The sequence below is a fragment of the Pseudorca crassidens genome, chromosome X (genome assembly GCF_039906515.1).
Source record: "Pseudorca crassidens isolate mPseCra1 chromosome X, mPseCra1.hap1, whole genome shotgun sequence".
In the NCBI taxonomy this organism is placed as follows: Eukaryota; Metazoa; Chordata; class Mammalia; order Artiodactyla; family Delphinidae; genus Pseudorca; species Pseudorca crassidens.
In genome coordinates, this window is record NC_090317.1 from 4,966,789 (window position 1) to 4,979,925 (window position 13,137).

Here is a 13,137-nt window from a genome sequence, read left to right on the forward strand (position 1 = left end):
GATCAGGAACAAGACAGGGATGTCCACTCTCACCACTGTTATTCAACATAGTTTTGGAAGTTTTAGCCACAGCAATCAGAGAAGAAAAAGAAATAAAAGGAATCCAAATCGGAAAGGAAAAAGTAAAGCTGTCACTGTTTGCAGATGACATGATACTACACACAGAGAATCCTAAAGATGCTACCAGAAAACTACTAGAGCTAATCAATGAATTTGGTAAAGTGGCAGGATACAAAATTAATGCACAGAAATCTCTGGCATTCCTATACACTAATGATGAAAAATCTGAAAGTGAAATTAAGAAAACACTCCCATTTACCACTGCAACAAAAAGAATAAAATATCTAGGAATAAACCTACCTAAGGAGACAAAAGACCTGTATGCAGAAAATTACAAGACACTGATTAAAGAAATTAAAGATGATACAAATAAATGGAGAGATATACCATGTTCTTGGATTGGAAGAATCAACATTGTGAAAATGACTCTACTCCCCAAAGCAATCTACAGATTCAATGCAATCCCTATCAAACTACCACTGGCATTTTTTCACAGAACTAGAACAAAAAATTTCACAATTTGTATGGAAACACAAAAGACCCCGAATAGCCAAAGCAATCTTGAGAAAGAAAAACGGAGCTGGAGGAATCAGGCTCCCTGACTTCAGACTATACTACAAAGCTACAGTAATCAAGACAGTATGGTGCTGGCACAAAAACAGAAATATAGATCAATGGAACAGGTTAGAAAGCCCAGAGATAAACCCATGCACATATGGACACCTTATCTTTGATAAGGGAGGCAAGAATATACAGTGGAGAAAAGACAGCCTCTTCAATAAGTGGTGCTGGGAAAACTGGACAGGTACATGTAAAAGAATGAGACTAGAACACTCCCTAACACCATACACAAAAATAAACTCCAAATGGATTAAAGACCTAAATGTAAGGCCAGACACTATCAAACTCTTAGAGGAAGACATAGGCAGAACACTCTATGACATAAATCACAGCAAGATCCTTTTTGACCCACCTCCTAGAGAAATGGAAATAAAAACAAAAATTAACAAATGGGACCTAATGAAACTTCAAAGCTTTTGCACAGCAAAGGAAACCATAAACAAGACCAAAAGACAACCTTCCAAATGGGAGAAACTATTTGCAAATGAAGCAACTGACAAAGGATTAATCTCCAAAATTTACAAGCAGCTCATGCAGCTCAATATCAAAAAAACAAACAACCCAAGCCAAAAAATGGGCAGAAGACCTAAATAGACATTTCTCCAAAGAAGATATACAGACTGCCAACAAACACATGAAAGAATGCTCAACATCATTAATCATTAGAGAAATGCAAATCAAAACTACAATGAGATATCATCTCACACCAGTCAGAATGGCCATCATGAAAAATCTAGAAACAATAAATGCTGGAGAGGGTGTGGAGAAAAGGGAACACTCTTGCACTGCTGGTGGGAATGTGAATTGGTTCAGCCACTATGGAGAACAGTATGGAGGTTCCTTAAAAATCTACAAATAGAACTACCATATGACCCAGCAATCCCACTACTGGGCATATATCCTGAGAAAACCAAAATTCAAAAAGAGTCATGTACCAAAATGTTCATTGCAGCTCTATTCACAATAGCCAGGACATGGAAGCAACCTAAGTGTCCATCATTGGATGAATGGATAAAGAAGATGTTGCACATATATACAATGGAATATTACTCAGCCATAAAACGAAATGAAATTGAGTTATTTGTAGTGAGGTGGATGGCCCTAGAGTCTGTCCTACAGAGTGAGGTGAGTCAGAAAGAGAAAAACAAATACTGTATGCTAGCACATATATATGGAATCTAAAAAAGAGAAAAAAAGGAAAAAAGAAAAAAAATGGTCATGAAGAACCTAGGGGCAAGACGGGAATAAAGACACAGACCTACTAGAGAATAGACTTGAGGATATGGGTAGGGGGAAGGGTAATCTGGGACAAAGTGAGAGAGTGGCATGGACATATATACACTACCAAACGTAAAATAGATAGCTAGTGGGAAGCAGCCGCATAGCACAGGGAGATCAGCTTGGTGCTTTGTGACCACCTAGAGGGGTGGGATAGGGAGGGTGGGAGGGATGGAGATGCAAGAGGGAAGAGATATGGGGACATATGTATATGTATAACTGATTCACTTTATTATAAAGCAGAAACTAACACACCATTGTAAAGCAATTAGACTCCAATAAAGATGTTAAAAAAAAAAGATTCTTTGGCAAAATCCTGCATCTTGTTGCTAGTTGTTCATTCCTCATTGCTTTCAATTCCTAGAAAGCATCTTTGCAAGGCAACATGGACATTCACACCTGTATCCAATCTGATCTCTATCTTATATCCTTTCCTCTATCCCAATAATTGCCACACTGTGCCCACAAAAGTTGCATGTGTTTGTCCTCCACTCAGGAGTGGAGGAGAGAGAACCTGTGTACCCAGGCCCCAGCTTCACCGACTATTATTTGTTGTGACGTTTGAGGTGATTCTGATAGAAAGGGCTTGACAGAGCACCATTGGTGTTATTGGCCTTCCTTTCATTACAGGGAGGTTTAGCATCCTCTCTGTATTCACTGGCAATTTCCGTCTCTTCTGTTAACTGACTACTTGTGTCGTGTCCTTTGCTCATTTCCTCCTCCTTGGGCAGTTAGTCTTTCTCTTAGTGATTTGAAAGAGCTCTATTTTAATTTTTTATGTAGTACATACAAAAGAATAAATGCTTATCAAGGTAAATACTTTAACTAAGAAGATGAAGATAGAAACATTTAAAAAGTACAGTGAAAAAAATATTGACAGACATAGAAAACAAACTTATGGCTACCAAAGGGGAAAGGTGGGGGGGAGGGATACATTAGGAGATTGGGATTGACATATACGCACTACTACATATAAAAGAGATAACCAGCGAGGACCTACCGCGTAGCACAGGGAACTCTACTCAGTATCTTGTAATAACCTATAAGGGAAAAGAATCTGAAAATGGATACATATATAGCATAACTGAATCACCTTGCTGTACACCTGAAACTAATACATTGTAGATCAACTACATTTCAATAAAAATTTTAAAAAAATAAAACTACAGGCACCACTTGAGGTGCCTGTAGTTTTGTGCTAAGCTATGCTGGCTTCCGGAAAAGAGGCTGTAGGAAGACCAAACATTCTTCTTCCTTCTCCCAAATACAAACTTGGTCTCTACGGCCTTTTTCTTCCACCTCAAACTGCTAGATATTTATTTAAAAAGCACCCTTGGGCTTCCCTGGTGGCACAGTGGTTGAGAGTCCGCCTGCCGATGCAGGGGACACGGGTTCGTGCCCCGGTCCGGGAGGATCCCACATGCCGCAGAGCAGCTAGGCCCGTGAGCCATGGCCGCTGAGCCTGCGTGTCTGGAGCCTGTGCTCCGCAACGGGAGAGGCCACAACAGTGAGAGGCCCGCGTACCGCAAAAAAACAAACAAACAAAAAACAAGCCAAACAAACAAAAAGCACCCTTGTACTTTTAAAAATTATTTTCCCCCAATATTTGATTATGAAATTTATAAGTCATCAGAAAAGTTCGAAAAAATGTATATTGAATCCTTATAGACCCACCTCCTAGATTCTAAGATTAACACATTTTTCTACTTCCTTGATCACTGTCTCTCTACCCATCCCTCTATCCATCCATCAAGCATCTTTTTTTATGTGTTTTGAAGTCAGTTGCAGACATGAGTATACTTCACCCCTAAGCACTCTAGCTGATCATTAACTAGAGTTCAATATTTAAGATTTTTCTATTTTAGGCAAAATGTACTTAACAACAAGATATCCTGATCTGCAGTGAACCATTCTCTGAGTTACACACATCCTTAGCAAGACAGAGAATTGACCATCACTCCAGAAAATTCCCTCGTGCCCCTTTTCAGTCAACCCCCATACTTGTTCTGTTTTTTTTCACCACAGATGACTTTTGTCTATTTTGCCACTTTATATAAATGGAATCATACGGTACGTGTGTTTTTGTGTCTGGCTTCTTTCTGGCAGCATAACGCGTTTGACACGTGGCCGAGGAGTAGCCCTCTGTGTTGATGCTGGTATTGCATCGCATGGGTACACTGGAGTTGGTTTATCCCTTCTCCTAGTGATAGACACCTGTTTGCAGGTTTTGGTTACTGTGAATCAAAGTGTCATGAATTCTCGTAGTTGTCTTTTTGGAGACAATCTACTACTTTTATTTGTAAGTATTGAGTAAATCACCCTTTGTCTGTCATGTGTTCCAAATCTTTGTTTTCTAAATGTGTCATTTATCTTCTGACTTTCATGGTGTGTTTTTCTGTATGCAAGTTTCAAAATTCTATGTGGGCAATTTTATCAGTTTTTTCCTTTATGGCTTCTGGATTTCATGTCACGATAGGAGAAGGTTGATCGACCCTGATATTATAAAAATACCCACCCTCGTTTCCTTATAGTGCTTTTCTGGGTTCTTTTTTCTATTTTAATCTTCAAATCGTCTGAATTTATCTTGATGTCAGAAGTGAGGTAGAAGACCCAGATGGCCAGTCAGTTTTTCCAGCACTGTGTATTTGAAACGCCACCTTGCTCATTGTCTTAATTCCCATTATGCTTTTTATCTATTTCCTTTCCACTGACTCATCTGTCTTTTCCTGTGTCAGGGCCACATTGTTTTAAATACAGTAGCTTCACGATACATTTTAATATCTGGTAGTGCTAGAACCCTTTCTTGATTCTTCTTTTTAGAAGTTTCCTGGCTATTCTTGTCTTGTTGACCCACCGGATGAGTCACCTTGAATCATTTTGTCATGTTCCAGAAAGTAACCCTGCTGGGATTTTTACTGTGATCACAGAGATTTTGCAGATGGATGTGGGGGAGAAATCCCATCTTCCCAGGATACAGAGGGGTGAGGGAAAGACAAACATCGAGGATGACTCCCAGGTCTGGACTTGGAGACCAAGTGGATTTGGGTCCCTTAGCAGGGTATGATGACTGCTTTCCACTGACCAGGAGGATGCCCAGGCTTGCAGACATGAGAAGGAGTTCAGCTTAGACCTCCAGAACTGGAGATGTCCAGGGGGAGTCCTCATGGAGAAGGAGGCCTTCCACACTGGCTGCCCTCATTCTTTCTGGAGTCCATCCTCCACATGGGTACAGGAGTGACCCAAGGCTTCCCTTGAAGAATCGAGACAGCCTCCAGGGCTCTGCCCTCCTCCACACCCCCTCTCCTGCCTCCCCCTCCCCCCGATCTTGCTCACTGGACCCACCCACCGACTTCTTTTCCCTTCCTCCCTGCATTTGTACGTGCTTTTTCCTCTTCCCGGAATATCCCTGCCCGAGCTCTTTGCATGGCTTGCTCCCTCCCATCCTTTCATCTCAGCTCAAATTTCACTCCCTGAGAGTTGTCTTTCCCAAGTGTCCCCACCAGCGCCACCACACTGGGGTCTCTCACTCTCTGCCCCTTTTGTGTTTCCTTTGTAGACCTTAATGCAACTTGTTATTATTTTCTTTGTTAATGTGTCAATCATCTGTCCCCCTGTCAACTTGGCTTGGCCATATGGGCCAGTTATTTAATCAAATACTGATCTGCTGCTGTGAAGGTATTCTGTAGATGGGGTTAACAGCTATAGTCACGTAAGGTGAGGGAGACGACCCTGAATAATCTGGGTGGGCCTCAGCCCATCAGCTGAAAGGCCTTAAGGGCAAAACTGAGGTTTCCTCGAGGAAGAGAAAATTCTGTCTGTGGACCGCAGTGTCAACTCCTGCCTGAGTCTCCAGCCTGCTCTTCCTGATAGCTTGTCCTGTGGATTTCAGACCCCAGACTGGGCTTTACACCACCGGCGCCCCTGGTTCTCCGGCCTCAGGAATGACACTCCCGGCTTTCCTGGGGCGCCGGCTTGCAGATGGCAGATCATGTGGCTGTGGAGAACACACACCCACACACACACCCCTCCCCCGCCACCCCCATCTCCCCCGGTTCTGTTTCTGTGCATGACCTTGACAGACGCACCCCATGGTGTACTCCATGAGGCTGGGACCATGTCTGTGTACCTCCCGGTGCCTGGCGCAAGCATGCTTGTTGCATCACGGAATGGCCACACACTGGAGAAGCCAACAGCACTTGCTTTTCCCGAACCTCGTGTCCACTGCCGGATCCCCTGACTTTCTAGGCTGAAGGGGGACAGATGATAAACAGACCTCCAGGGGCCTGAGCCTGCTCTAAGGGAGGACGGAGGCTCCGGGGGGTCTCACACACCTCCCTGGGGACTTCTGGCATTTACCCCGGGGGCTGGCCTCAGAGTTGGGGAGCGGGGTGATGGGACAGGGTGTGTAGTCACCAGCCTCCCAGCTGGTGACTGCGGGTCTTTGTGGGGAGGCCTCAGGCCCCACCCGCAAGCCCCTCCCAGCCCTCCCAGTGAAGGAACTGTGCAGGCCAGGGCCTGGGAGGGGTTCCCATCAAGGCTGCTGTCTGATGCAGGCTGAAGGTGAACCCTCTTGGTGGGGCGCATCCGGCAGCCTCCAAACTCTTTCACTTTTTCTTCAAGGGGCCTAGAAGGCTTCAGCCCAACGTGCAGACCGGTCCAGCAGCGATCTCCTGGGGACTGAAACTTAGGGCCCTGCCCAGACATACGATGCTCTTTGTGGCTGGACTATCAAGATGCCGAGATGCTGGGATGCTGGATGCGGGCTCAGGAACCTGCTCGTCTCCCAGGAGAAGGAACTGGAAAATAGGGAGAGAGGGAGAAGCCCTAGTTGGGTGAGAGGAAGCTACAGAAGGAGCAGCATCCCCTTACAGAGCGACAGGAGAGGATGGACCTCAGAGGGGAAGAAGCGTCCCAGGGGACTGTGGCTCCCAGGAGCCCGGGGGCAGTCCTGTTCTGGAAGGAGGGAGAGTCCTATGCTGCTAAAGGGGCAAATCCACTGAGAACTGAGAAGCTTCCGTTGGGTTTAGGCCTGGAGGGAGTTGGTCCTTTGGCCAGTGTCCTCGGGGAGGAGCCACATGGCTCTGGGCTGAGGAGTGAGTGCACGGAGTGGCAGCAGGGCGTTAGAGCTGGAGCTGGCTGGCCTGAGGCAGTGAGGACCCTTCTCACGTAGCCCAGGTCAAAGCCCCTGGGAAGAATCCAGGAGAGGAGAGGCTGACGGTGCAGGGGGTGCAGGAGAGAGGGGCACTGAACGATGGCAGAACGGTGGGGGCTGGCATCTCTGGGCAGAGCAGCCTGGGGCGACCAGGGGGTAGTGAGGCCAGGCTGGGGTCAGGTAGCAGGAAGTGCTGGGCGTGGGTGCTGCCCACACTGGCTCAGCCTTGAGGTCACCACGTGGTTGAGGTGAGAAGTGAACCCTCTGGGAATGGAAGGCAGGACAGTTCAGCAGGCCAAGCTCAGCTTTTATTTCGGGACTCTGAGGGCTGGCAGAGCTGAGCGGGGACAGCTGTGGCTCCCGAAGCCCCGTGGCAGGCTGAGGAGGCCCCGCTTCACGGGCTGGCTTTCAACACCCCCACTGGCTGGCTGTGAACAACAGTCTCTGGGCAGGTGGGTCCGACCCTTCCTGCCCCTGGGCCCGCTGAGGAGAAGGGACGGGAGGAGTGGGGCGCTTCAGTCAACACTGGGGGAACAGAGGTCGAGCCCGAGACACAGAGTCGTGATTGGCGCTGAGGGACGCCCGCGGGACGTATCCCTTCCGCAGACCTAAGAGGAACGCTCTGCAGGAAGCAGGAGGGGCCTTGTGAGCAGGTGGGCCAATTGCCCAGGCTTTGGGGCCGTGACTGTTTCCACCACCCCTCTGGCCCACGGACTACGGAGGCCTGCTTCCCCCTGTGGATCTCTGCCCTCAGTCACAGCCACTGAGAGTGGCGCGTGGCGGCATCTCCTTAGAGCATTTGAGGCTCTGCTGGACAGGACAGGACAGGCCTGCCTCAGTGTACCTGGCTTCCTCAGCCCCCAAAGTTCCAAAAGGTGTTGGAACATTTTGTCCCTTGAGGATGAGGATATAAACTCTCCCTGCCTGTTAGGGGATTAAATGTGTGTATTCAATCTGGCCCACCCCTGATCCCAGCTGGTGCTTCAGCTGCGCTCTTACAGCACACGGGGGGGGTGTGTGTGTGCGTGTGTGTGTGTGTGTGTGTGTGTGTGTGTCTGTTCCCAGCTAGCTTCCTCACTCCCTTTGCGGAGACGTGGTTCCCTCTGCAACGCCCCTGCCGCCAACGCGCCAGATCCTGGCCACCTCGTGGGAAAGGCACAGGTCCCACCCACCTCTTTAGGGTCCCCTTCAGAATGAGGCCACATTTCGATGAAGCTCTGTGGAAGCCACTTTCTTGCTGTGAGGGAGGGTCCCGAGTGTGAGGTGACAGGAGTCCCTGTTGTTTTCGTGCAGTTTAAATTGGTAACAGCCTGCCGCCAAGATGCTGCCTGCAACTGCTGGCGGGGAGGGCGGGGAGAGGAGGAGGCCGAGCGGGGATTGGGTAGCAGGTCGGGGCGGGGCTCCAGGGGCGGGGCTCCTGGAGCTCGACGGGCGGGACGACGGCACAGCCGCTGCATGCCGTCCGCTCAGCACCCCGCGCCGCTGAGCTCTGCCCCCTCCAGTGCTAAGGACGAACAGGGCTGGCCTTAGCGTAGACTCTGGGGGAGGGCCCGGGGACGAGGAGCCGGGAAGACCCTTCTCTCCCGGGACCACGCCTTCACCAGGCTCTTCCTGACTCTCTCTGTGAAGTGATGGACAACCTCCAGCCGCCCTATGTGGGTCCCCCTTACGTGGGAGGAGCTGGATCTTTAGTTGGGCCTGTCACCCTCTCAGTGGAAAGAGGATGGTGGTGGGAGGGTCTAGATTCTCAGCTCAAGCCTCCCCCTGCCCCCTGCCCCCAGCGCAGAGTCACCTTAGCGGCTCCCCTGTTTCGTCCTCTGTAGAAGGAGGCGTTCGAGTCAGAAATGATGTGCTTCTATGCTGTGATGTGAAAGGATCGCGGCTCACGCTACACAAACTTCTCACCCCTCTCCCCTCGGTGGCCAAGCATTCAGAAAGGCCCGAAGACACTAGCGGGCTTAGCTGACAGGGTTTGTAGATGCTGAACGCTCCCTGGAGAAATGAACACATAGAGGCACTTTTCTCCTGGTTGTTTATTACAGTACGAAGAAAAAACGCACTGGTTGGAAACAGACGCCAGATTTCAAATGTAGAGGCGAAATACGAGGCAGCAATTAAAATGTGATTACACAGAGTCTGGACACTGAGAAAAGTTTACAGGACAGTGGGTGTGGGTTTTCTATAACAGACACTTAAATATACATGACGATAATTGCAGATAGAAACCATCAAAGACAAAGCCCGAATCAACAATTAATGTTTACAGACCCATTTTCCCCCAGACCACAGAGCCTTACATCAAAACAAATACCGAAAGGCTTTAAACCGGGAACATCTCACCTCCACCCAGCAAGGTGCTGCTGGAGTAGTACCAACCATCTGAGGGATAAAGGGAGGAGACTCAAGATCCTCAGACGGTGCCCAGCTCACACATTACCTCCTTGCTTCTCCCAAATCCACAGAACTCTCCGGCCTCCGGGCAAATAATTCCTCTGAGGGGCACTTAACGATCAAACGGCTTGTGCTGTAATATGCTCGTCAGGAAGGAGCTAGCAGAGACTGAAAGGTTTGCGAAAGAGGTTAAGAACCACACAGGGCGACAGAAGTTTTAGTGGAAATGGAAATACATGGCCAAGTGAGTTTCGATTTGGTATTTGTCAGTTTGCACAACACCTCTTGATCACATCCACCACTGCATCTAAAGCGTACGTGACTCCACCACCTGGTTGATAAGGTATGGCTGGAGTGAGCGACACAGTCTGCGTATTGGCAACAATGTAGAATAAACACAGACAATGCATAATGGACACAGCTCTACTGAAAGGAAAGCCGTCACTTTATTTACAAAGTCACAAAACGAAGTATAAATACTTCTGTCGTGAATGTTTAGGAAAACCATTTACAAAATGTTCAGATATGTACAGGTAGCTTGAAAAATCACCAGCTTTCCATTTCGTCACAGGTAGCGAGAGGGGTGGGCGTGGGCTGACGCCCCTCAATCGTAATGAGGCAACAAGCGTGTGGCTACGTGGGACCAGCTGCGAATTTGCTGTGGACTCACACCGCTCCCCGGAGTGATGGCCCCGTGGAGGTTTCTCTGGGCATTTAAAGCTCGCCAACATTCTGGGGGATGTGGCCAGCCTGCTCAGGGATGTGGCCGGCACTCTGGGCTGCGGCAGTCTGGGCAGCAGCGTGCTGTTCTAGAATGTCATCGATCAGCCTCAGGTTGCACACCCAGTCTTCATCTGGGCTCACGCCGGGGCCTTTCAAGAGAGCTTCGATGAAATCCACCTCAGTGCAGTCAGGGGGTGAAATGAGATCGTTCAGTGAGGCCTGGGGCAACAAGGCATAGGGTGGCAACTCAGGGGGGCTCCCCACGCTGTTGAAGGGACCAGGGGACGGGCTGGCAGCGACAGTGGAGGCGGCGGCGGCGGTGGCAGCCACATAGCTTGGTGGCTCGATGCCCTGGATGGGACTCACGGGCCTGAAGCTGGCCATGCCTTGCTGGAGGGACTTGGTGGCGTGCAGCACAGGCACGGGACCCCGCAGCGGGCTCTGTCTGAGGCTCTGGTGGCCCAGCAGGCTGAAGCTGGGGTTGGCGGGGGCAGCGCCCACCTTCTGGCTGGGTCTGCCTCCCGGGGCCACCTGACTGGGGGACACAACTGCCTGTTGTGATGGAAACACTGGGGCTCCCTGGGGGACTCTCACGGGGGCCTTGGCAAAGAGGGAGTTGCTATGGAAATGCTGCTGGACGCCATGGGCTGCTTGCCTCGGGGGTGGCCCCCTCAACACCGCGGTGCTCACAGCTGCTGCTGCTGCCGCCACCCAGGCAGCGTTGTGGAGCACGGTGGGCACTCTTGGCACGCAGGGCTGTCTGAGCTGGTGGGGACTCAGGGGCTGGCTGCCCAGGGGGCTGGGACAGAAGCCGGGCAGGGGCACTCCCGTGGGGGCGGCCTTGGGAATCCGCGTGCGCCGGCAGGTGGACCCGAGGCTGCCCGCGGGGTTGTGGCTCAAGCGCAAGGGTGTGGGAAACGGGGGGCTGGAGCTGAAAGTCCCGTGCTGCTTGCCTGGACTTGGTGACATCAGGGCCACGCCCTCCCGGCTCTGGTGCCTGGCGGGCGGGACCATTCCTGGGCTCAGAGCGCTCTGGAGGAGCGCAGCTCCGGGTGGCATCATGGGTTGGTTGGGTGGGGAGCTTGCCTTGGTCCGGCTACACTTGGAGGTGACTTGATCTTGGACGGCTACAGAAAGAGAGAAGTGGGGGTCAGTTCCAAAGGCATCTTCAACTTGGGCCGCAGCTGCTGGCGGGGAGCCACCGGCCCAGCACTGACCTCTCACCTTCCGCCCTGGGCTCTTCCCGAACATCCCCTGCTCCCCTGGTTCCTCCACCCTCAGCCCGGACTGCAGTTCTTGGGGGAAGCCCTCCTAGACCCCCTGGGTCTGTGCTCATGGCTCCCCCTCCACCCAAGAGCAGATCATGTTGGACTGAAAATGCCAGTAGTTTGTAAGCTCCATGAAGCCAGGGTCTGGGTCTACTTTTCTACTCAGTATCCGTACGCAGGCCTGGCACCGCCCACCCCCTGAAGGATGCCCAGTCCTTGACACTGGCCTTTCTGGAACTTGTCCGTCCTGTCCCTGCGGCTGAAGTGTGCCTGACATGCCACTCCAGCCTGGACAGGTGGGACATTCAGCTGGTATCAGACCCAAAGGAACAGGGGTTTTTGCAAGAGAATGCAGGAGCAATGGGCCATTGCTGGCCACTGGGCTACAATGAAGCTGCCGAACACCTGTTGGAGGGCAAGCAGCTTCCCCCAAACCCCAGGCAAGAATACCCTTGGCCTGGTCCAATGTCACTATTGGCTGGGGAGGACTGCTTAACGCATGTTTCCCCTGCTAGTCCGGCAGAGACCGTGTCTGGTGTTTGGCTAACAGCTGTATCTGCGGCCAGTCAATGTTGATTACAGTCCTAGATGCCATGGGTGAATCAATCTCTTGAATCAAACAGCGATTTCAGAGTCATTAAGACTGAGCGTTTCACTGGGACTCTACTTAAGCTTTCCACGTGACGGATCCAACCAGGCTGCCCTGGAAGTGCCTTGCAGACCTCCTCTCTTTCCCTCAATGCTTTTCAGAAACATCTCAGTAACTGTTTCTGCTGGAATGAATTCTCCCCCAACCTCACACACACTCCCCCTGGCCCGCCCTTTCGAGAACATCGAGTTTAAGTGCTTACCTTGAAATTGACTCATCTGTTGGGCGAGATATGCACTCCGCTGTTCAGGGATCATTGCCATAAGACCTGATTTCTGCTTCTCTTGCTAAATAGAAGATGAGAAAGAAGTGTCAGATTAGGGCTACCAAGAAATACTAGCCTTGGGATCTCTGTGTGGGGACTCAGGACTTGGCTTTGGTGTAGCAGAAAGCATGAGTGAACACACCAACACACACTCGCATGCATGCCCCACCCTCCCAAGCAAAACTCCGCAGGTATAAATAAAAGTAGGATTCTGCACCTGGGTTAAAAAACCAACTGCGACAGCGTAGGATAGGGCGGGAGACACAGAGCTTAACAGCAAGAGCACGGAGAAGAAAGATTTAGGCATTCTGGACATCCTTCTGCTCAGGATGGGGCAGCAGTGAGATGTGGTCACCAAAAGAGCAAATGTGACATTAGGCTGCATTAGTAGAAGCAGAGTATGTAGAAGGAGGCAGGTGACAGTCCTACACTACTCTGCCTTGGCCAGACCACGTCTACGGTGCTGACAAGAGTTTGGGCATGCCAGCCTCAGGGAGACCCAGACAAACTGGCCGCACTCGGAGGACACTAAGTGATGGAGGTAGGGCTTGGACTCCCAACCACGAGGGCAAAGAATGGCTGAGCGAACCAGGGATGTCGGGGCTGTCATGGGGAAAGGGCCAAGGCTTGTTCCAGGTGGTCCTGGCACGAAGGGCGCGATGATCACACGATCAGATGGACGCACTGGCCGACGCCCGGAGTAGCCACTCAGTCCCAGCTTCCCTTCGCT

At 50.6% G+C, this 13,137-nt stretch overlaps 1 protein-coding gene across 14 annotated transcripts in view; it reads right to left on the reverse strand.

The window, feature by feature from the left end:
* Positions 1-9,135: 9,135 nt before the first annotated feature.
* Positions 9,136-13,137, reverse strand: part of MAMLD1 (mastermind like domain containing 1) — a 117,386-nt gene continuing 113,384 nt past the window's right edge. For 10 of the 14 annotated variants that reach the window (XM_067724271.1, XM_067724272.1, XM_067724277.1 and 7 more), the window contains 2 exons: positions 12,345-12,429; positions 9,136-11,352 (listed from right to left, as the gene is read on the reverse strand). In XM_067724271.1, coding sequence (XP_067580372.1) covers positions 10,217-11,352; positions 12,345-12,429 — 1,221 coding nt within the window. In that variant the 3' untranslated portion in view covers positions 9,136-10,216. The remainder of the gene's footprint in view (positions 11,353-12,344; positions 12,430-13,137) is intronic. The other 4 variants (XM_067724282.1, XM_067724284.1, XM_067724283.1 and 1 more) reach the window with 1 other exon arrangement.